The 24955-nt window shown below is 56.1% G+C and overlaps 1 protein-coding gene across 1 annotated transcript in view; it reads left to right on the top strand.

The window, feature by feature from the left end:
* Nucleotides 1–24955, top strand: part of LOC136576196 (protein mono-ADP-ribosyltransferase PARP14-like) — a 913674-nt gene that overhangs the window by 34004 nt on the left and 854715 nt on the right. The window contains exon 7 of the mRNA XM_066575280.1: nucleotides 5786–5790. Coding sequence (XP_066431377.1) covers nucleotides 5786–5790 — 5 coding nt within the window. The remainder of the gene's footprint in view (nucleotides 1–5785; nucleotides 5791–24955) is intronic.

The raw sequence follows: 24955 nt of genomic DNA, 5'->3' as shown, positions 1-24955 counted from the left end.
AAGTACTCAACCTCAGCTATTCAGTGGTTGATGTACGTGTCTCACAGCGAAAACATAGTCATACAGCACGGGCTGAGAGGTAGTGAAAAACAGGTCGGTAGCTATTATTTAGATGAATACGCATATGTTGATGGCCAACATATCACTTTTGGTTGTTTTTACCACGGCTGCCCCATATGCTTCAATGAAGACAATCAAAATAACGTCACAAAAACTAAGTACAGTCAGCTATACCAGGCTTTTTTTTTAGCTAAAAAAGCATTTTTACTCTTTACGTGTCTTATGGGAGCATGAATGGCGTGAAATGGTAGAAACCAATTCAGACCTTCAGGCATTTCTTCTTAAAATGCAGGTTCCCAGAGTCGCTAGACCCTCGTGGCGTGCTTTATGGGGGTCAAACTAACGCAATAAAGCTATACCACAGACTGAATGAGGGTGAGACGATAAATTATTATGATTTCATTAGCCTGTATCCCTTCATCAACAAAACAAAGACTTACCCTACAGGGCACCTGACGATTATTTATGAAACTTTTGGCTACATCAAAAATTACTTTGGTCTTGCAAAAGTTAAAGTGTTTGCCAGCATGCGATTTATTTTTCCCGGTGCTGCCAGTGAAAATGAATCATAAATTGATGTTTCCCCTATGTTACATCTGCGCTTTAAATTCACAGAGCACCACATGGTCAACAAAATCACCAACATCTTTATAGCGTGCTTTACAACAGCCTACGCATGCCTTGAGCTCTACTCTCTTCTGGATAGATTGCAGGAACATTGTCTTTATCACGACACACTCTGTCATTTTTGTACACCGTGAAGGTGAGTGGAACCTGCCATTAGGTGACTACCTGGGTGAATTGACCAGCGAGATGCCAGATGATACATACATCACAGAGTTTGTATCAGCGGGTCCCAAAACCTACGGGTACAAGTTGAATACGGGTAAAACCGTGTTCAAAGTTAAAGGTATAACTTTAAATACTGCAGCCACTCAGGTCATAAATTTTGACAGCCTGAAAGATCTGGTTTTGGATTATCCATGTAACACAAATCCTAAAACACAAAAAAACTATCAGCGTAGAGCAGCCGAGATTTGTAAGAGATAAGAAGTATTGGGACAATGAAACAAGGCCACTACAAAAAACATAGAGGTGTATTTATACAAAGAGGCATCTACTAAATGATTTTACAATTCTTCCTTACGGTTATCAGTTCAGCTAGTGTGAAAACACATCCAAATATGCAAACCCGTAATATTGTTTAATTTTGGGGCGTGTTGGCATAATTATATGTCGGGGGTAACTGCTTCTTCTCCTAACCAGGATTTGTAAGGAATACAAACTATCGGATCGGTGGTGCATCAATGCTACGCAATCCGCAAAATCGTGTGAGGAGGCGGCTATTAGATGAATTCACAATATAACCTCACGGATGTTAATGCAGGTATGGTGGACACACTTTTGCAACACCCCTTCTCTTGTATTTTAACAGGCCCGTCTAACTCTAGGAAAAGTAACTTTGTGAAGCAATTGTTATATAACTCTGCAGCCCAAATATCTCATATCCCAGCAACATCGTCTATTTTTATTCGTGTTGGCAGCTGCTTTATGACGAACTCTCCGCCTCTTTTTTTAACATTAGATTTATAGAAGGCCTGCCACAGACTTTTATAGATGATGACTTATTCCCACCTGATAAGGTAAATTTAACCATTGTTGATAATCTCATGGAGAGCGCCAGAGAAAGCGTTTACCAATTATGTACACCACAGAAATCTGAGCATTTTGTACCTTGTGCAGAACATATTTTGTCAGGGTAGAAAAAGGTATACAATAAATTTAAATACTAATTATATGGCTTTATTTAAAACTCCTTGTGATAAGCTCCAAATTGTCATGTTAGCTGGACGGATGTACCCTGGGCAGATGCGCTTCTTCTTAGAAGCTTTTGAGGATGCCACGAATACTCCTTGCGGATATCTGCTAGTAGACTTAAGAGGCAATATGCCTGAGGAGCATCGCTTGAGAATGGGTTTGTTCCCCCCCCCCGCTTTACCCGCTGTGTATATCTGAGAGATGTCTGAGAGAATATGTTGTAATTGGGCTCTCTTAAAAAGTCTGGTGAAGGCAAAACCAGCCGTTAGAAAGTCTATTTTACGCAACGCGAGCAATGATCTAATTACAGCCATAGCTGAGATCGCTTTAAATATTTTAAAAGGTAGGATACCTCTAAAAGCTCGCCAGAAAAAGATACTACAAAAATGGCAGTGTACTATAAGGCGGTTGGGTGATAAAACATTGGCCGTGAAGAAAAAGAAGCGTATAGTGAATCAGGTCGGCAGTTTTATAGGATCGCTCTTGGGTTTTGCAATCCCGATAATTGCGAGCCTGCTTGCCAATCGGTAATGGAGCATGTGGAGAAAATGTACTTGGTGCCTAAGCATGATCTTAAGATAAGGCAATCCGTTACGATGACACCGAGCATACGACAGATGGCTATTAGAGATGAGCGAACACCAAAATGTTCGGGTGTTCGTTATTCGGAACGAACTTCCCGCGATGTTCGAGGGTTCGTTTCGAACAACGAACCCCATTGAAGTCAATGGGCGACCAGAGCATTTTTGTATTTCGCCGATGCTCGCTAAGGTTTTCATGTGTGAAAATCTGGGCAATTCAAGAAAGTGATGGGAATGACACAGAAACGGATAGGGCAGGCGAGGGGCTACATGTTGGGCTGCATCTCAAGTTCACAGGTCCCACTATTAAGCCACAATACCGGCAAGAGTGGGCCCCCCCCTCCCAACAACTTTTACTTCTGAAAAGCCCTCATTAGCATGGCATACCTTTGCTAAGCACCACACTAGCTACAACAAAGCACAATCACTGCCTGGATGACACTCCGCTGCCACTTCTCCTGGGTTACATGCTGACCAACCGCCCCCCCTCCCCCCCACAGCGCACACCAAAGTGTCCCTGCGCAGCCTTCAGCTGCCCTCATGCCACGCCACACTCATGTCTATTTAGAAGTGCGTCTGCCATGAGGAGGAACCGCAGGCACACACTGCAGAGGGTTGGCATGGCTAGGCAGCGGCCCTCTTTAAAAGGGGCGGGGCGATAGCCCACAATGCTGTACAGAAGCAATGAGAAATAGAATCCTGTGCCACCGCCATCAGGAGCTGCACACGTAGGCATAGCAATGGGGAACCTATGTGCCACACACTATTCATTCTGTCAAGGTGTCTGCATGCCCCAGTTAGACCGGGCTTTTTAATTCATAGACACAGGCAGGTACAACTCCCTATTGTGAAGTCCCTGTCGACCCACAGCATGGGTGGGTGCCAGGAAGCCACCGGCGGTACATAGAAATATCCCATTGCATTGCCCAACACAGCTGAGGTAGTAATGTCGTGCGTAATACAGGTGGGCTTCGGCCCACACTGCATGCCCCAGTCTGACCAGGGTTCTTTACAAGTGGACACATGTAGGTTACACTCCGTGTGCACCTACAGCATGGGTGGCTCCCTAGAACCCACCGGCGGTACATAAAAATATCCCATTGCATTGCCCAACACAGCTGAGGTAGTAATGTCGTGCTTAATGCAGGTGGGCTTCGGCCCACACTGCATGCCCCAGTCAGACTGGGGTTCTTTAGAAGTGGACACATGTAGGTTAAACTCCCTGTGGACCCACTGCCTGGGTGGGTGCCAGGAAGCCACCGGCGGTACATAGAAATATCCCATTGCATTGCCCAACACAGCTGAGGTAGTAATGTCGTGCGTAATACAGGTGGGCTTCGGCCCACACTGCATGCCCCAGTCTGACCGGGGTTCTTTACAAGTGGACACATGTAGGTTACACTCCGTGTGCACCTACAGCATGGGTGGCTCCCTGGAACCCACCGGCGGTACACAAAAATATCCCATTGCATTGCCCAACACAGCTGAGGTAACGTCAGCTGTAATGCAGGTGGGCTAAAAATTAATTTGATTACACTGTAGGAGAGGGCCCACAAAAATTGCTGTATCAACAGTACTAATGTACATCCCAAAAATTGGCCATGGCCAGCCAAGAGGGCAGGTGAAACCCATTAATCGCTTTGGTTAATGTGGCTTAAGTGGTAACTAGGCCTGGAGGCAGCCCAGTGTAACGAAAAATTGGTTCAAGTTAAAGTTCCAACGCTTTTAAGCGCATTGAAACTTATAAAAATTGTTCAGAAAAATTATTTGAGTGAGCCTTGTGGCCCTAAGAAAAATTGCCCGTTCAGCGTGATTACGTGAGGTTTCAGGAGGAGGAGCAGGAGGAGGAGGAGGAATATTAGACACAGATTGATGAAGCAGAAATGTCCACGTTTTGGATGGTGAGAGAGAACGTAGCTTCCATCCGCGGGTGCAGCCTACGTATTGCTTACGTATCGCTGCTGTCCGCTGGTGGAGAACAGAAGTCTGGGGAAATCCAGCCTTTGTTCATCTTGATGAGTGTTAGCCTGTCGGCACTGTCGGTTGACAAGCGGCTACGCTTATCTGTGATGATTCCCCCAGCCGCACTAAACACCCTCTCCGACAAGACGCTAGCCGCAGGACAAGCAAGCACCTCCAGGGCATACAGCGCTAGTTCAGGCCACGTGTCCAGCTTCGACACCCAGTAGTTGTAGGGGGCAGAGGCGTCACCAAGGATGGTCGTGCGATCCGCTACGTACTCCCTCACCATCCTTTTACAGTGCTCCCGCCGACTCAGCCGTGACTGGGGAGCGGTGACACAGTCTTGCTGGGGAGCCATAAAGCTGGCCAGGCCCTTAAAGACTGTTGCACTGCCTGGGATGTACATGCTGCTCGATCTACGCACATCCCCTGCTACCTTGCCCTCGGTACTGCGCCTTCTGCCACTAGCGCTGTCGGCTGGGAATTTTACCATCAGCTTGTCCGCAAGGGTCCTGTGGTATAGCAACACTCTCGAACCCCTTTCCTCTTCGGGAATCAGAGTGGGCAGGTTCTCCTTATACCGTGGATCAAGCAGTGTGTACACCCAGTAATCCGTCGTGGCCAGAATGCGTGCAACGCGAGGGTCACGAGAAAGGCATCCTAACATGAAGTCAGCCATGTGTGCCAGGGTACCTGTACGCAACACATGGCTGTCTTCACTAGGAAGATCACTTTCAGGATCCTCCTCCTCCTCCTCCTCCTCAGGCCATACACGCTGAAAGGATGACAGGCAATCAGCCGGTGTACCGTCAGCAGCGGCCCAAGCTGTCTCTTCCCCCTCCTCCTCATCCTCCTCATGCTCCTCCTCCTCCTCCTGTACGCGCTGAGAAATAGACAGGAGGGTGCCCTGACTATCCAGCGGCATACTGTCTTCCCCCGCCCCCGTTTCCGAGCGCAAAGCAGCTGCCTTTATGGTTTGCAGGGAATTTCTCAAGATGCATAGCAGAGGAATGGTGACGCTAATGATTGTAGCATCGCCGCTCACCACCTGGGTAGACTCCTCAAAATTACCAAGGACATGGCAGATGTCTGCCAACCAGGCCCACTCTTCTGAAAGGAATTGAGGAGGCTGACTCCCACTGCGCCGCCCATGTTGGAGTTGGTATTCGACTATAGCTCTACGTTGTTCATAGAGCCTGGCCAACATGTGGAGCGTAGAGTTCCACCGTGTGGGCACGTCGCACAGCAGTCGGTGCACTGGCAGCTTAAAGTGATGTTGCAGGGTGCGCAGGGTGGCAGCGTCCGTGTGGGACTTGCGAAAATGTGCTCAGAGCCGGCGCGCCTTTACGAGCAGGTCTGACAAGCGTGGGTAGCTTTTCAGAAAGCGCTGAACCACCAAATTAAAGACGTGGGCCAGGCATGGCACGTGCGTGAGGCTGCCGAACTGCAGAGCCGCCACCAGGTTACGGCCGTTGTCACACACGACCATGCCCGGTTGGAGGCTCAGCGGCGCAAGCCAGCGGTCGGTCTGCTGTGTCAGACCCTGCAGCAGTTCGTGGGCCGTGTGCCTCTTATCGCCTAAGCTGAGTAGTTTCAGCACGGCCTGCTGACGCTTGCCCACCGCTGTGCTGCCACACCGCGCGACACCGACTGCTGGCGACATGCTGCTGCTAACACATCTTGATTGCGAGACAGAGGAGGAGGAGGAGGGGGAGGAGGGTGCTTTAGTGGAGGAAGCATACACCTCCGCAGATACCACCACCGAGCTGGGGCCCGCAATTCTGGGGGTGGGTAGGACATGAGCGGTCCCAGGCTCTGACTCTGTCCCAGCCTCCACTAAATTCACCCAATGTGCCGTCAGGGAGATGTAGTGGCCCTGCCCGCCTGTGCTTGTCCACGTGTCCGTAGTTAAGTGGACCGTGGCAGTAACCGCGTTGGTGAGGGCGCGTACAATGTTGCGGGTGATGTGGTCGCGCAGGGCTGGGACGGCACATCGGGAAAAGTAGTGGCGACTGGGAACTGAGTAGCGCGGGGCCGCCGCCTCCATGATACTTTTGAAGGACTCCGTTTCCACAACCCTATACGGCAGCATCTCAAGGCTGATGAATTTTGCTATGCGGACGGTTAACGTTTGAGCGTGCGGGTGCGTGGCGGCGTACTTGCGCTTGCGCTCCAACAGTTGCGCAAGCGACGGCTGGACGGTGCGCTGAACTACACTGCTGGATGGGGCCGAGGACAGCGGAGGTGAGGGTGTGGGTGCAGGCCAGGAGACGGTAGTGCCTGTGTCCTGAGAGGGGGGTTGCATCTCAGTGGCAGGTTGGGGCACAGGGGGAGAGGCAGGGGTGCAAACCGGAGGCGCTGAACGGCCTTCGTCCCACCTTGCGGGGTGCTTGGCCATCATATGTCTGCGCATGGTGGTGGTGGTGAGGCTGTTGGTGTTGGCTCCCCGGCTGAGCTTTGCGCGACAAAGGTTGCACACCACTGTTCGTCGGTCGTCAGGCGTCTCTGTGAAAAACTGCCAGACCTTAGAGCACCTCGGCCTCTGCAGGGTGGCATGGCGCGAGGGGGCGCTTTGGGAAACACTTGGTGGATTATTCGGTCTGGCCCTGCCTCTACCCCTGGCCACCGCACTGCCTCTTGCAACCTGCCCTGCTGATGCCCTTGACTCCCCCTCTGAAGACCTGTCCTCCTGAGTAAGCGTTGCACACCAGGTGGGGTCAGTCACCTCATCGTCCTGCTGCTCTTCCTCCGAATCCTCTGTGCGCTGCTCCCTCGGACTTACTGCCCTTACTACTACCTCACTGCAAGACAACTGTGTCTGATCGTCATCGTCCTCCTCACCCACAGAAAGTTGTTGAGACAGTTGGCGGAAGTCCCCAGCCTCTTCCCCCGGACCCCGGGAACTTTCGAATGGTTGGGCATCAGTGACGATAAACTCCTCTGGTGGGAGAGGAACCGCTGCTGCCCAATCTAAGCAGGGGCCCGAGAACAGTTCCTGGGAGTGTTCCCGCTCCTGAGCAGGTGTCATTGTAGTGGAGTGAGGAGGCTGGGAGGAAGGAGGAGCAGCAGACAGAGGATTCGGATTTGCAGCAGTGGACGGCGCAGAACTGCGGGTAGACGATAGGTTGCTCGAAGCACTTTCTGCCATCCAGGACAGGACCTGCTCACACTGCTCATTTTCTAATAACCGTCTCCCGCGTGGACCCATTAATTGGGCGATGAATGTGGGGACACCAGAAACGTGCCTCTCTCCTAATCGCGCAGCAGTCGGCTGCGACACACCTGGATCAGGAGCTCGGCCTGTGTCCACACCCTGACTTGGCCCTCCGCGTCCTCGGCCGCGTCCACGTCCTCTAGGCCTACCCCTACCCCTCAGCATGCTGTATTACCAGTGATTTGATTTCACAGGCAGCTAATAAATTGGCGCAAGACTGCAGGCCAAATATAATTTTTTCCCTTTTTTGAAAACGAAAGGCCCCACTGCCTCTAGTGAATGTATAATCTAAGTTTAATAACTGTGCTGTTTTCCTGCTAATGTGTCACAGAACGTGAGGGTAGCAGAGTTATTAACTGTGGCAGAGCAGGTATTTTTTTTCCCAATTAAGGAAAGCAAATGGCGAAGCCAGGAGTAAAACGTAGCTGGGTGCGTCTGATTTTTACAGGTTGCACACGCAGCCGACACGTGTCCACCGCCCTTAGGACGGACAGAGGCAGGACAAATAGAATTATTTTCAGTTTTTTTGCACCAAAAGGCAGCACTGCGTATATTCTATGAACATGAGAAGTTTAATAACTGTGCTGTTTTCCTGCTAATGTGTCACAGAACGTGAGGGTAGCAGAGTTATTAACTGTGGCAGAGCAGGTATTTTTTTTCCCAATTAAGGAAAGCAAATGGCGAAGCCAGGAGTAAAACGTAGCTGGGTGCGTCTGATTTTTAAAGGTTGCACACGCAGCCGACACGTGTCCACCGCCCTTAGGACGGACAGAGGCAGGACAAATAGAATTATTTTCACTTGTTTTACAAGCAAAAGGCAGCACTGCGTATATTCAATGAATAATAACTGTGTTGTGGCCCTGCCTATACAATTCTTTCCCTGCAGTATCAATGGAGGGTGCAATGCTCTGCAGAGGCGATTTTGAGAAGCAAAAAAAAATGCAGCACAGCTAACAGCAGCCTGGACAGTACTGCACACGGTTAAATATGGCCCTAGAAAGAACCGTTGAGGTTCTTGAAGGCTACACTCACTCCTAACACTCTCCCTGCCTATGCAGCACTTCTGTCCCTAATGCCGGGTGCAACGCTCTGCAGAGCCGATTTTGAGAAAAAAAAAAATTGCCACTGCTAACAGCAGGCAACACACAGCTATCAGTGGCCCTAATAAGGACCTTTGGGGGGTCTTGAAGCCTACACTAACTACCAATTCTTTCCCTACAGCAGCTCCGGTACAAACAGCACTGTCCCTCATCTAACTCACACGGCATCTGAGGCGAACCGCGGGAGGGGCCGACTTTTATGTTCGGGTGACACCTGATCTTCCCAGCCACTCACAGCAGGGGGGTGGTATAGGGCTTGAACGTCACAGGGGGAAGTTGTAATGCCTTCCCTGTCTTTCAATTGGCCAGAAAAGCGCGCTAACGTCTCAGGGAAGGAAGTGAAAGTAACCAGAACACCGCATGGTGTTCGTTACGAATAACGAACATCCCGAACACCCTAATATTCGCACGAATATCAAGCTCGGAAGAACACGTTCGCTCATCTCTAATGGCTATTCATCGCCTTGATGATGAAATTAGCGCAATTTTACAGTGTAGTGACATACCTATGATGTGAAAATTAAAAAATACGCAGATGTTTTACAAGGATACTTGGTACATGCTAAAGAGGACGCAAAAGAGCTAACAACTTTAAACCTTGTAACCGCGGTTGAGACTGGTCATCAGCAATTGTCAAATACCTCTCCTGATAATAGAAATACTGTTCATGAAATTGTAAATCATGTCAATCCACGGTTCAAAAAAAATGCAGAGCTTTTGCTAAACAGACTGTTGCAGAATGCCGATATTACATTATGGAATGCGCGTGACGAGTTCGTTTATAAGGGCGAGACTGTTTACGGATCAAACATATTAAACTTGATCCGTCATACTACAGAGTGCTCCCAAGAAAAATCACCCTCTGGGCTGGGACGTTTTTATGCGCTCGTTGGCCGAGATTAATATACCTTCTACAGTCATTGGCAGCCACAGTACTAGAGAAATTCTCGATGGTCTGAAAACAAGTTCGGACCCCAATTTTGCACATGGTATCCCCAAAAACAAAATCTGATCTTTCTCCCCTACGCCACCCAGAATAACACAGGGTAGCTTGCTGCCTAAAAAGCGAACAACACCGCTGTTTCCCATGTCATGGCTAAGTTTGTAAAGCATTGTAAAAAAATGTAACTATATATCTGTTAACATTATACAGTGTTATACACATCTATATAATAATTCTTATGCATTCATTTATGCAATAACTCTATAATCTGTATTTTTTTTTATTGCACATTGGTTATATATTCTGTGTGCTCAATAAAGCTTTATAAAGCTTTGCATTTTGTCTACTGTGTGTTCTCTATAATACTGTCACTGTCAGGCTATACATAAAAGCTTATTAGGAGGGGTGGGAATGCTAAAAAGGTTATTAGGGGGTGGAAATGCATTCTATATAATAACCCTTATACTCATAAGGAGAATTGAATGGTATATAACATCAAGTCAGACTATAGATATAATAAGCCCTTGATTATCACGAGACACACTTTATTCACAGTGTGTCTCATGACACATCACAGGCCCTGGAATGTGGATGGGGGTCTTGATACACGTCACATTCCTGGAATGCGGAAGGGGCCCCCACCAACCTCCAGGTGGCTGCCAGATGGTGCGCCAAAGGGGGAAGGGTCAAAGGTCATGGGAAAGGGGCGTGGCACCTGTCACTTTCCAAAAGGGGGCGGCTTGACATGAGGTATGGACCGTATACTACTGGTGTTTATTGTTCCGACTTGCACCCAGTAAACTCGCATTCAAAAGGAAAGGAGTGCTTTATATAGCAAAACTTACTTTCACTTTCTCATGCAAATATGACACGTTATGATTGGTTTACGTGTTATCACAAACTTTGGAATTAGATACAAATACACATTGATATAACACAATGGCAGCGAACACTTTCATCATGTGATTACATCATCCTCTAACTGACAGACTATATAGTATAAGAATATTTCCTACGTATACATAAAGCTACAGAAAAAGTGAATATAACTCATAGTTTTTAACTTCCATAGAAACCATTATCTCGATCAGAAACTAAGAGTATGTTCTGGTCTTGGTTAACCCTTTACATCAAAATTTAACCATTTCCTTCTCAGGCCTTGCTACCAAATCCCCCATTTTGATGCTCATTACTTGCTTACAGAATATCATTATTTTGGTCTAGGGCAGTGGTGGCAAACATGCAGCAAGCAGAGCCATCCCTGCTCGCACGCGCCGTCGTCGGCCACTGACCACGTTGGTGAATACCGGCAGGGGCCGCGGCTCGCAGACCTGATCCCGGCGAATACTGTGACGTCAGTGTGCAGCTGGGATCCTCCTCCCCGCTTCCCTGATGTCTCGTCTTAGGTTCCACGAGAGCAAAGGAGGAGGCGTCTGGTGTGCACCCGGGATCAGTGCCAGCAACAGCACCAAGCAAAGGAGGAAGTGGTAAGTATATAGGTCTCAGGGGGGCAGTATTACTACTGGGGGCTGCTGTGGAATGTCACTATAACTACTGGGGGCCACTGTGGGATGTCACTATTACTACTGGGGGGCCACTGTGGGTTGTCACTATTGCCGCTGTGGGCGGTCACTATTACTGTTGGGGTTGCTGTGGGGGGGCACTATTACCTGGGGCTGCTGTGGGGGGTCACTATTACCGCTATGGCCGCTGTGGGGGGTCACTGTTATTGCTGGGGCTGCTGTGGGGGGTCACTGCTACCGCTGGGGCTGCTGTGGGGGGGGGGGGGGTCACTGCTACCACTAGGGGCTGCTGTGGGGGGGGGTCACTGCTACTGCTGGGGCCGCTGTGGAAGGGTCACTGCTACTGCTGGGGCCGCTGTGGGGGGGAGTCACTGCTACCGCTGGGGCTGCTATGGAGGGGTCACTGCTACCGCTGTGGCCACTGTGGAGGGTTCACTGCTACCGCTGGGGCTGCTATGGAGGGGTCACTGCTACCCCTGTGGCCACTGTGGAGGGTTCACTGCTACCGCTGGGGCCGCTGTGGACGGTTCTCTAGTACCGCTGGGGCTGCTGTGGATGGGTCAATGCTACAACTGGGGCTGCTGTGGGGGGGGGGGGCACTGCTATTGCTGGGGCTGCTGTTGGCGGGTGTCACTGTTACAGCTGGGGCCACTGTGGAGGTGTCACTGTTACCGCTGAGGCCGCTGGGGGGTGTCACTGTTACCGCTGAGGCCGCTGGGGGGTGTCACTGTTACCGCTGAGGCCGCTGGGGGGTGTCACTGTTACCGCTGGGGCCCGCTGGGGGGGGGGGTCACTGTTACCCCTGGGACCACTGTGGGGGGGTCACTGTCACCACTGGGGCTGCTGTGGGTGGTGTCACTATTACCTCTCGGGCCACTGTGGGAGGTGTTCTGACTGTTACTGCTGAGGCCACTGTGGGGGAGGTCACTATTACCACTGGAGCCACTGTGGGGGTGTCACTGCTACTGCTGAGGCTGCTGGGGAGTGTCACTGCTACCGCAGGGGCCGCTGTGTGTGGGGGGGGGGTCACTGTTACCGCTGGGGCCGCTTTGGGGAAGGTCACTGTCACCGCTGGGGCCGCTGTGGGGGGGTGTTACTGTTACCCCTGTGGCTGCTGAGGGGGGGGGGGGGTGTTGTCACTGTTACCGATGCGGCCACTGTGGGGGAGGTCACTGTTACCACTGGGTCCACTGTGGGGGTCACTGCTACCGCTGGGGCCGCTGTGGGGGGTGTCACTGTTACTGCTTGGGCCGCTGGGGGGGGGGGGTGTCACTGTTACCGCTGGGGCCACTGTGGGGGTGTCACTGCTACCGCTGAGGCTGCTGGGGGGTGTCACTGTTACCTCTGGAGCCGCTGTGGGGGGGCTCACTGTTACAGCTGGGACCACTGTGGGGGGGGGGTCACTGTCACTGCTGGGGCCACTGTGGAGGGGTGTCACTGTTACCACTGGGGCCGCTATGGGTGGTGTTGTCACTGTTACTGCTGGGGCCACTGTGGGGGAGGTCACTGTTACCACTGGGGCCACTGTGGGGGAGGTCACTGCTACCACTGAGGACGCTGGGGGGGTGTCACTGTTACCGCTGAGGCCGCTGTGGGGGTCGCTGTTACCACTGGGGCTACTGTGGGGGGGAGGGGGTCACTGTTACCGCTGGGGTCACAATGAGGGGGTCACTGTTACCGCTGGGGCTGCTCTGGGGGGGTCACTGTTACCACTGGGGCCTCTGGGGGGGGGTGTCACCACTGTTACCGCTGGGGCCCGCTGTGAGGGGGTCGCTGTTACCTCTGGGGCCACTGTGGGGGGTCACTGCTGGGCCGCTGTGGGGGGGTCACTGCTACCGCTGTGGCCGCTGGGGGGGTTGTCACTGTTACCACTGGGGCTGCTGTGGGGGTGTCACTGCTATCGCTGAGGCCGCTAGGAAGTGTCACTGTTACTGCTGGGGCTGCTGTGGGGTCGTCCCTGTTACCACTGGGGCCGCTGTGGGGAGGGTCACTGTTACCACTGGGCCCGCTGTGGGGAGGGTCACTGTTACCACTGGGGCCACTGTGGGGAGGGTCACTGTTACCACTGGGGCCGCTCTGGGGTGGGTCACTGTCACCACTGGGGCCGCTGTGGGGAGGGTCACTGTCACCACTGGGGCCGCTGTGGGGAGGGTCACTGTCACCACTGGGGCCGCTGTGGGGAGGGTCACTGTCACCACTGGGGCCGCTGTGGGGAGGGTCACTGTCACCACTGGGGCCGCTGTGGGGAGGGTCACTGTCACCACTGGGGCCGCTGTGGGGAGGGTCACTGTAACCACTGGGGCCGCTGTGGGGAGGGTCACTGGGGCCGCTGTGGGGAGGGGTCACTGGGGCCGCTGTGGGGAGGGGTCACTGGGGCCGCTGTGGGGAGGGGTCACTGGGGCCTCTGGGGCTGCTGTGGGGGGTGTTGTCACTGTTACCTCTTGGGGCCACTGTGGGGGAGGTCACTGCTACCACTAAGTCCACTGTGGGGGTGTCACTGATACCACTGGGGCCGCTGTGGGGGTGTCACTGATACCGCTGGGGCCGCTGTGGGGGAGGGTCACTGTCACAGCTGGGGCCGCTGTGGGGGGGGGGGGTGTCACTGTCACCGCTGGGGCCGCTGTCAGGGGTGTTGTCACTGTTACCGCTGGGGCCGCTTTCAGGGGTGTTGTCACTGTTACCGCTGGGGCCGCTGTCAGGGGTGTTGTCACTGTTACCGCTGGGGCCGCTGTCAGGGGTGTTGTCACTGTTACCGCTGGGGCCGCTGTGGGGGAGGTGTCACTGTTACCGCTGGGGCTGCTGTGGGGTGGTCCCTGTTACCACTGGGGCCGCTGTGGGGAGGGTCACTGTTACCACTGGGGCCGCTGTGGGGAGGGTCACTGTTACCACTGGGGCCGCTGTGGGGAGGGTCACTGTCACCACTGGGGCCGCTGTGGGGAGGGGTCACTGGGGCCGCTGTGGGGAGGGGTCACTGGGGCCGCTGTGGGGAGGGGTCACTGGGGCCGCTGTGGGGAGGGTCACTGTTACCACTGGGGCCGCTGTGGGGAGGGTCACTGTCACCACTGGGGCCGCTGTGGGGAGGGTCACTGTCACCACTGGGGCCGCTGTGGGGAGGGGTCACTGGGGCCGCTGTGGGGAGGGGTCACTGGGGCCGCTGTGGGGAGGGGTCACTGGGGCCGCTGTGGGGAGGGGTCACTGGGGCCGCTGGGGCCGCTGTGGGGGGTGTTGTCACTGTTACCTCTTGGGGCCACTGTGGGGGAGGTCACTGCTACCACTAAGTCCACTGTGGGGGTCACTGATACCACTGGGGCCGCTGTGGGGGTGTCACTGATACCACTGGGGCCGCTGTGGGGTGGGTGTCACTGTCACCGCTGGGGCCGCTGTCAGGGGTGTTGTCACTGTCACCGCTGGGGCCGCTGTCAGGGGTGTTGTCACTGTTACCGCTGGGGCCGCTGTCAGGGGTGTTGTCACTGTTACCGCTGGGGCCGCTGTCAGGGGTGTTGTCACTGTTACCGCTGGGGCCGCTGTGGGGGGGGGGTGTCACTGTTACCACTGGGGTCGCTGTCAGGGGTGTTGTCACTGTTACCGCTAGGTCCACTGTGGGGGTCACTGCTACCGCTGGGGCAGCTGTGGGGGAGTGTCACTGTTACCGCTGGGGCCGCTGGGGGTGTGTCACTGTTACCGCTGGGGCCGCTGTGGGGGTGTCACTGCTACCGGTGAGGCCGCTGGGGGGGGGGGTGTTGTCACTGTTACTGCTGGGGCCACTGTGGGGGAGGTCACTGTTACTGCTGGGGCCACTGTGGGGGAGGTCACTGTTACTGCTGGGGCCACTGTGGGGGAGGTCACTGTTACCGCTGGGGCCACTGTGGGGGTATCACTTCTAGCACTGAGGCCGCTAGGAAGTGTCACTGTTACCGCTGGGGCCGCTGTGGGGGGGGGGGGGGTCACTTTCACCGCTGGGGCTGCTGTGGGGAGGGTCACTTTCACCGCTGAGGCTGCTGGGGGGAGTGTCACTGTTACCACTGGGGCCACTGTGGGGGTGTCACTGCTACCGCTGAGGCTGCTGGGGGGAGTGTCACTGTTACCTCTGGAGCCGCTGTGGGGGGGCTCACTGCTACCGGTGAGGCCACCAAGAAGTGTCACTGTTACCGCTGGGGCTGCTGTGGGTGTGTCACTGTTACCACTGGGGCCACTGTGGGGGTATCACTTCTAGCACTGAGGCCGCTAGGAAGTGTCACTGTTTCCGCTGGGGCCGCTGTGGGGTGGTCACTGTTTCCGCTGGGGCTGCTGTGGGGAGGGTCACTGACACTGCTGGGGCCGCTGTGGGGGAGGGTCACTGTCACCGCTGGGGCCGCTGTGGGGGGGTGTCACTGTTACCACTGGGGCCGCTGTGGGGGGGTGTTGTCACTGTTACCTCTTGGGGCCACTGTGGGGGAGGTCACTGCTACCACTAAGTCCACTGTGGGGGTCACTGATACCACTAGGGCCACTGTAGGGGGGTGTCACTGTTACTGCTGGGGCCGCTGGGCGGGTGTCACTGTTACCACTGGGGCCACTGTGGGGGTGTCACTGCTACCGGTGAGGCCGCTGGGGGGTGTTGTCACTGTTACGGCTGGGGCCACTGTGGGGGAGGTCACTGTTACCACTAGGTCCACTGTGGGGGTTACTGCTACCGCTGGGGCCGCTGGTCGGGTGTCACTGTTACCACTGGGGCCACTGTGGGGGAGGTCACTGTTACCCCTGGGGCCACCAAGAAGTGTCACTGCTACCGCTGAGGCCACCAAGAAGTGTCACTGTTACCGCTGGGGCTTCTGTGAGGGTGTCACTGTTACCGCTGGGGCTGCTGTGGGGGTGTCACTGTTACCGCTGGGGCCACTGTGGGGAGGGTCACTGTCACCGCTGGGGCCACTGTGGGGGGGTGTCACTGTTACTGCTGGGGTCGCTGTTGGGGGTGTTGTCACTGTTACCGCTGGGACCACTGTGGTGGAGGTCACTGTTACCACTAGGTCCACTGTGGGGGTCACTGCTACCGCTGGGGCCGCTGTGGGGGGGTGTCACTGTTACTGCTGGGGCCTCTGGGGGGTGTGTCACTGTTACCACTGGGGCCACTGTGAGGGTGTCACTGCTACCGGTGAGGCCGCTGGGGGGGGGGTGTTGTCACTGTTACTGCTGGGGCCACTGTGGGGGAGGTCACTGTTACCACTGGGGCCACTGTGGGGGTATCACTTCTAGCACTGAGGCCGCTAGGAAGTGTCACTGTTACCGCTGGGGCCGCTGTGGGGGGGGGGTCACTGTTTCCGCTGGGGCTGCTGTGGGGAGGGTCACTGTCACCGCTGGGGCCGCTGTGGGGGGTGTGTGTCACTGTTACCGCTTGGGGCCACTGAAGGGGTGTTGTCACTGTTACTGCTTGGGGCCACTGTGGGGGAGGTCACTGTTACCACTAGGTACACTGTGGGGGTCACTGCTACCGCTGGGGCCGCTGTGGGGGGGTGTCACTGTTACTGCTGGGGCCGCTGTGGAGGGGGGGGGGTCACTGTTACTGCTGAAGCCGCTGTGGGGGGGGGGGTGTCACTGTTACTGCTGGGGCCGCTGTGGGGGGGGTCACTGTTACTGCTGGGGCCGCTGTGGGGGTTGTCACTGTTACTGCTGGGGCTGCTGTGGGGTGTGTCACTGTTACTGCTGGGGCCGCTGTGGGGGGTGTCACTGTTACTGCTGGGGCCGCTGTGGGGGGGTGTCACTGTTACCACTGGGGCCACTGTGGAGGTGTCACTGCTACCGGTGAGGCCGCTGGGGGGGGGGGTGTTGTCACTGTTACTGCTGGGGGCCACTGTGGGGGAGGTCACTGTTACTGCTGGGGCCGCTGTGGGGGTGTCACTGTTACTGCTGGGGCCGCTGTGGGGGGTGTCACTGTTACTGCTGGGGCCGCTGTGGGGGTGTCACTGCTACCGGTGAGGCCGCTGGGGGGGTGGGGGGTGTTGTCACTGTTACTGCTGGGGCCACTGTGGGGGAGGTCACTGTTACCGCTGGGGCCACTGTGGGGGTGTCACTTCTAGCACTGAGGCCGCTAGGAAGTGTCACTGTTACCGCTGGAGCCGCTGTGGGGGGTGTTGTCACTGTTACCGCTGGGGCCACTGTGGGGGAGGTCACTGTTACCACTAGATCCACTGTGGGGGTCACTGCTTCCGCTGGGGCCGCTGTGGGGGGTGTCACTGTTACTGCTGGGGCCACTGGGGGGGTGTCACTGTTACCACGGGGGCCACTGTGGGGGTGTCACTGCTACCACTGAGGCCGCTGGGGGGAGGTCACTGTTACCTCTGGGGCCGCTGTGGGGGGGTCACTGTTACCGCTGGGGTCGCTGTGGGGAGGGTCACTGTTACCGCTGGGCCGCTGTGGGGGGTGTTGTCACTGTTACTGCTGTGGCCGCTGTAGGGAGGGTCACTGTTGCTGCTGGGGCCACTATGGGGGTCACTATTACCACTAGGGTATATTTACACGTGGCAGAAATGCTGCAGAATGTCCTCAGCGGAAATTTCCGTGGCAAATTCTGAAGCATTTCCGCATCCAAAAGCAGTCAAAATGTCCATGCTATCTATTTTGAAACAGCCATGTCCCTTTTAGAAAACAGAGCTAAAATTGTATGTCGTGATATGCCCTGCTCCCTGACGTGTTGGCACTTTGCGATAAATAAGTGGGTTTGGGTTGCAGGTTTGGGCTCTCAGTCTCTGAAAGGTTCACATTCACTGGCCTAGGAGGTTACTGTTGGGGCGGCGGTGGTGGTGGGGGTCAATGTTACTGCGGGGCCACTGTGGGCGGGTCGTCACTGTTACCACTGGGGCTGCCGTGGGGGTAAGGGCCACTGTTACGCTGTGGGGGGGGGGGGGGGGGTGTCACTGGTACACTGGGGCACTGTGGGGAGTCACTGTACTGCTGGGCTGCTGTGGGGGGGTCACTGTCACTGCTGGGGCCCAGTGGGGGGTCGCTGTTACCGATGGGGCTGCTGTGGGGGGTCACTGTTGCGCTGTAGGAGAGGGGTCACTGTTACCGCTGGGCCGCTGTGGGGGGGGGGGGGGTCACTGTTGCTGCTGGGGCCGCTGGGGGGGGGGGTCACTGTTGCTGCTGGGGCTGCTGTGAAGGGGTCACTGTTACCGCTGGGGCCACTGTGAGGGGCGCACTGTTACTGCAGGGGCGCTGTGGGGGACACTATTACCAGTAGTGTATGTTTACACATGGCAGAAATGCTGCAGAATGTCCTCAGCGGAAATTTCCGTGGCAAATTCTGCAGCATTTCTGCATCCGTAAAGCAGTCAAAATGTCCATGCTGTCTATTTTGAAACAGCCATGTCCCTTTTAGAACAACAGAGATAAGATTGTATGTTGTGATAAGCCCCGCTCCCTGACGTGTTGGCACTTTGCGATAAATAAGTGGGTTTTGGGTTGCAGTTTGGGCACTCGGTCTCTGAAAGGTTCATCATCACAGGCTTAGGAGGTTACTGCTGGGGCGCTGGTGGGTCACTGTTACCGCTGAGGCCGCTGTGGGGGGGGGGGGTCACTGTTGCTGCTGGGGCTGCTGTGGAGGGTCACTGTTACCGCTGGGGCCGCTGTGGGGGGTCACTGTTACCGCTGGGCCACTGTGAGGGGGCGCACTGTTACTGCCGGGGCCGCTGTGGGGGACACTATTACCAGTAGTGTATGTTTACACATGGCAGAAATGCTGCAGAATGTCCTCAGCGGAAATTTCCGTGGCAAATTCTGCAGCATTTCTGCATCGTAAAGCAGTCAAAATGTCCATGCTGTCTATTTTGAAACAGCCATGTCCCTTTTAGAACAACAGAGATAAGATTGTATGTTGTGATAAGTCCCGCTCCCTGACGTGTTGGCACTTTGCGATAAATAAGTGGGTTTTGGGTTGCAGTTTGGGCACTCGGTCTCTGAAGGTTCATCATCACAGGCTTAGGAGGTTACTGCTGGGGCCGCTGGTGGGTCACTGTTACCGCTGAGGCCACTGTGGGGGTGTCACTGATACCACTGGGGCGCTTGTGGGGGGGGGGTGTCACTGTCACCGCTGGGGCCGCTGTCATGGGTGTTGTCACTGTCACCGCTGGGGCCGCTGTCAGGGGTGTTGTCACTGTTACCGCTGGGCCGCTGTCAGGGGTGTTGTCACTGTTACCGCTGGGCCGCTGTCAGGGGTGTTGTCACTGTTACCGCTGGGGCCGCTGTGGGGGGGGGGGTGTCACTGTTACCGCTGGGTCGCTGTCAGGGGTGTTGTCACTGTTACCGCTAGGTCCACTGTGGGGGTCACTGCTACCGCTGGGGCAGCTGTGGGGGGGTGTCACTGTTACCGCTGGGGCCGCTGGGGGTGTGTCACTGTTACCGCTGGGCCGCTGTGGGGGTGTCACTGCTACCGGTGAGGCCGCTGGGGGGGGGGGGTGTTGTCACTGTTACTGCTGGGGCCACTGTGGGGAGGTCACTGTTACTGCTGGGGCCACTGTGGGGAGGTCAACTGCTGGGGCCACTGTGGGGGAGGTCACTGTTACTGCTGGGGCCACTGTGGGGGAGATCACTGTTACCGCTGGGGCCACTGTGGGGGTATCACTTCTAGCACTGAGACCGCTAGGAAGTGTCACTGTTACCGCTGGGGCCGCTGTGGGGGGGGTCACTTTCACCGCTGGGGCTGCTGTGGGGAGGGTCACTTTCACCGCTGAGGCTGCTGGGGGGAGTGTCACTGTTACCACTGGGGCCACTGTGGGGGTGTCACTGCTACCGCTGAGGCTGCTGGGGGGAGTGTCACTGTTACCTCTGGAGCCGCTGTGGGGGGGCTCACTGCTACCGGTAAGGCCACCAAGAAGTGTCACTGTTACCGCTGGGGCTGCTGTGGGTGTGTCACTGTTACCACTGGGGCCACTGTGGGGGTATCACTTCTAGCACTGAGGCCGCTAGGAAGTGTCACTGTTTCCGCTGGGGCCGCTGTGGGGTGGTCACTGTTTCCGCTGGGGCTTGCTGTGGGGAGGGTCACTGTCACCGCTGGGGCCGCTGTGGGGGAGGGTCACTGTCACCGCTGGGGCCGCTGTGGGGGGGTGTCACTGTTACCACTGGGGCCGCTGTGGGGGGGTGTTGTCACTGTTACCTCTTGGGCCACTGTGGGGGAGGTCACTGCTACCACTAAGTCCACTGTGGGGGTCACTGATACCACTAGGGCCACTGTAGGGGGGTGTCACTGTTACTGCTGGGGCCGCTGGGCGGGTGTCACTGTTACCACTGGGGCCACTGTGGGGGTGTCACTGCTACCGGTGAGGCCGCTGGGGGGTGTTGTCACTGTTACGGCTGGGGCCACTGTGGGGGAGGTCACTGTTACCACTAGGTCCACTGTGGGGGTTACTGCTACCGCTGGGGCCGCTGGTCGGGTGTCACTGTTACCACTGGGGCCACTGTGGGGAGGTCACTGTTACCCCTGGGGCCACCAAGAAGTGTCACTGCTACCGCTGAGGCCACCAAGAAGTGTCACTGTTACCGCTGGGGCTTCTGTGAGGGTGTCACTGTTACCGCTGGGGCTGCTGTGGGGGTGTCACTGTCACCGCTGGGGCCACTGTGGGGGGGTGTCACTGTTACTGCTGGGGTCGCTGTTGGGGGTGTTGTCACTGTTACCGCTGGGACCACTGTGGTGGAGGTCACTGTTACCACTAGGTCCACTGTGGGGGTCACTGCTACCGCTGGGGCCGCTGTGGGGGGTGTCACTGTTACTGCTGGGGCCTCTGGGGGGTGTGTCACTGTTACCACTGGGGCCACTGTGAGGGTGTCACTGCTACCGGTGAGGCCGCTGGGGGGGGGTGTTGTCACTGTTACTGCTGGGGCCACTGTGGGGAGGTCACTGTTACCACTGGGGCCACTGTGGGGGTATCACTTCTAGCACTGAGGCCGCTAGGAAGTGTCACTGTTACCGCTGGGGCCGCTGTGGGGGGGGGTCACTGTTTCGCTGGGGCTGCTGTGGGGAGGGTCACTGTCACCGCTGGGGCCGCTGTGGGGGGCAGTGTCACTGTTACCGCTTGGGGCCACTGAAGGGGGTATTGTCACTGTTACTGCTTGGGGCCACTGTGGGGGAGGTCACTGTTACCACTAGGTACACTGTGGGGGTCACTGCTACCGCTGGGGCCACTGTGGGGGGGGTGTCACTGTTACTGCTGGGGCCGCTGTGGAGGGGGGGTCACTGTTACTGCTGGGGCCGCTGTGGGGGGTCACTGTTACTGCTGGGGCCGCTGTGGGGGGGGGTCACTGTTACTGCTGGGCCGCTGTGGGGGGTGTCACTGTTACTGCTGGGGCCGCTGTGGGGTGTGTCACTGTTACTGCTGGGGCCGCTGTGGGGGGTGTCACTGTTACTGCTGGGGCCGCTGTGGGGGGGTGTCACTGTTACCACTAGGGCCACTGTGGAGGTGTCACTGCTACCGGTGAGGCCGCTGGGGGGTGGGGGGTGTTGTCACTGTTACTGCTGGGGCCACTGTGGGAAGGTCACTGTTACTGCTGGGGCCGCTGTGGGGGGTGTCACTGTTACTGCTGGGGCCGCTGTGGGGGGGGGGTGTCTCTGTTACTGCTGGGGCCACTGTGGGGGTGTCACTGCTACCGGTGAGGCCGCTGGGGGGGGTGGGGGGTGTTGTCACTGTTACTGCTGGGCCACTGTGGGGGAGGTCACTGTTACCGCTGGGGCCACTGTGGGGGTGTCACTTCTAGCACTGAGGCCGCTAGGAAGTGTCACTGTTACCGCTGGAGCCGCTGTGGGGGGTGTTGTCACTGTTACCGCTGGGGCCACTGTGGGGAGGTCACTGTTACCACTAGATCCACTGTGGGGGTCACTGCTTCCGCTGGGGCCGCTGTGGGGGGTGTCACTGTTACTGCTGGGGCCACTGGGGGGGTGTCACTGTTACCACGGGGGCCACTGTGGGGGTGTCACTGCTACCACTGAGGCCGCTGGGGGGAGGTCACTGTTACCTCTGGGGCTGCTGTGGGGGGGTCACTGTTACCGCTGGGGCCGCTGTGGGGAGGGTCACTGTTACCGCTGGGGCCGCTGTGGGGGGTGTTGTCACTGTTACTGCTGTGGCCGCTGTAGGACCGCTGTAGGGGAGGGGTCACTGTTGCTGCTGGGGCCACTATGGGGGTCACTATTACCACTAGGGTATATTTACACGTGGCAGAAATGCTGCAGAATGTCCTCAGCGGAAATTTCCGTGGCAAATTCTGAAGCATTTCCGCATCCAAAAAGCAGTCAAAATGTCCATGCTATCTATTTTGAAACAGCCATGTCCCTTTTAGAACAACAGAGGTAAAATTGTATGTCGTGATATGCCCTGCTCCCTGACGTGTTGGCACTTTGCGATAAATAAGTGGGTTTGGGTTGCAGTTTGGGCTCTCAGTCTCTGAAAGGTTCACATTCACTGGCCTAGGAGGTTACTGTTGGGGCGGCGGTGGTGGTGGGGGTCAATGTTACTGCCGGGGCCACTGTGGGCGGGTCGTCACTGTTACCACTGGGGCTGCCGTGGGGGTAAGGGTCACTGTTACCGCTGTGGGGGGGGGGGGGGGGGTCACTGTTACCGCTGGGGCCACTGTGGGGAGTCACTGTTACTGCTGGGGCTGCTGTGGGGGGGTCACTGTCACTGCTGGGGCCCAGTGGGGGGTCGCTGTTACCGATGGGGCTGCTGTGGGGGGGTCACTGTTGCCGCTGTAGGAGAGGGGTCACTGTTACGCTGGGGCCGCTGTGGGGGGGGGTCACTGTTGCTGCTGGGGCTGCTGTGGAGGGGTCACTGTTACCGCTGGGGCCGCTGTGGGGGGTCACTGTTACCGCTGGGGCCACTGTGAGGGGGCGCACTGTTACTGCCGGGGCCGCTGTGGGGGACACTATTACCAGTAGTGTATGTTTACACATGGCAGAAATGCTGCAGAATGTCCTCAGCGGAAATTTCCGTGGCAAATTCTGCAGCATTTCTGCATCCGTAAAGCAGTCAAAATGTCCATGCTGTCTATTTTGAAACAGCCATGTCCCTTTTAGAACAACAGAGATAAGATTGTATGTTGTGATAAGCCCCGCTCCCTGACGTGTTGGCACTTTGCGATAAATAAGTGGGTTTTGGGTTGCAGTTTGGGCACTCGGTCTCTGAAAGGTTCATCATCACAGGCTTAGGAGGTTACTGCTGGGGCCGCTGGTGGGTCACTGTTACCGCTGAGGCCACTGTGGGGGTGTCATCACTGTTGCCGCTGGGGCTGCTGTGGGGGGTCACTGTCACCGCTGGGGCCGCTGTGGGGGGTCACTGTTACCGCTGGAGCTGCTGTAGGGGGGTTCTGTGGCTGCTATAGGGGAGGGTCACTGTTGCCGCTGGGGCCACTGTGGGGGTCACTATTACCAGTAGGGTATGTTTACGCGTGGCAGAAATACTGCAGAATGTCCTCAGCGGAAATTTCCGTGGCAAATTCTGCAACATTTCCACACCCAAAAAGCTGTCAAAATGTTCACGTTGTCTATTTTGAAACACCCTTTTTAGAGCAACAATGTAAAATTGGCACTTTGCGATAACTAAGGGGTTTTGGGTTGCAGTTTGTGCACTTTGTTTCTGAAAGGTTCACTATCACTGGTCTAGGGGGGGGGGGGGGTCTATACTTAGAGCCACCCGCTCAAACAAATTATTAGGATTCCATTCATTCCAGCTCTGATCTGGGGACACAGGATGAAAAACGTAGCACGCCTGGAATTTCTACAAATTCTTCACCATCATCTGGGCACAGCAATATGTAAAATTAAATTTATCACATACACTTCCTTGAGATGTAACATATCTAAACCCAAGCAAATCTGATATTTTTCAGAGTGTATCTGATAAATACAGACTCAGGGATCTCTGTGTCCAGCTACCACTGCAGTTTCTGTCTGTTCTATACTTGTGTCAGGTCTCAAACCCACAACCTGTACCCCAGTCAGGACCCCTCTGTCTCCCCCCTTCTCTCTCCCTTCATACCCCTCTGTCCCCCCTTATCTCTCCCTTCACACCCCTCCGTCCCCCCTTCTCTCTCTTCAAAACCCCTCCATCACCCCTTTCATCTCTCTTCAGGCCTCCTGTCCCCTCCACTTCTCTCTCTGTTTAGACCCCTCTGCCCCCCTACTTTCTCTCCCTTAGGCCCCTCTGTCCCCTCCCTTCTCTCCCCTCAGACTCCTCCGTTCCCTCTTCTCTCTTCCTTCAGACCCCTCCGTCACCCCTTCTCCCTCCCTTATGACCCCTCCTCTGCCAGACTTCTTCCCTCCTCCGCCAGACCCAACTCCCATCCTCTCTTCCTGCAGACCCCTCCGTCACCCCTTCTCCCTCCCTTATGACCCCTCCTCTGCCAGACTTCTTCCCTCCCTCCGCCAGACCCAACTCCCATCCTCTCTTCCTGCAGACCCCTCTGTACCCCCCTTTCTCTCCTCTGACCCCTCCCCCAACATTCCCCCTTTTCTCTCCCCCTAGACCCCTCCGTCCACCCCCTTTTCTCTACCTCCAGACCCCTCCACGCCCCCCTTTTCTCTACATCCAGACCCATCCATCCACCCCCTTTTCTCTCCCTCCGTTCTCCCCTTTTCTCTCCTCCAGACCACTCCACCCACCCCTTCTGTTTTCCTCCAGACCCCTCCATCCCACTCCTTTCTCTCCTCCAGACCCCTACCCGGTCCCCCCCCTTTCTCTCCCTCCCAGACCCTTCTGCCCCCCCCTTTCTCTCCCTCCAGACCCTTCTGCCCCCCCCTA

The sequence above is a fragment of the Eleutherodactylus coqui genome, chromosome 8 (genome assembly GCF_035609145.1).
Source record: "Eleutherodactylus coqui strain aEleCoq1 chromosome 8, aEleCoq1.hap1, whole genome shotgun sequence".
NCBI lineage: Eukaryota > Metazoa > Chordata > Amphibia > Anura > Eleutherodactylidae > Eleutherodactylus > Eleutherodactylus coqui.
The sequence above is the reverse complement of the archived record's forward strand: the minus strand, read 5'-3'. Positions and strand labels throughout refer to the sequence as shown.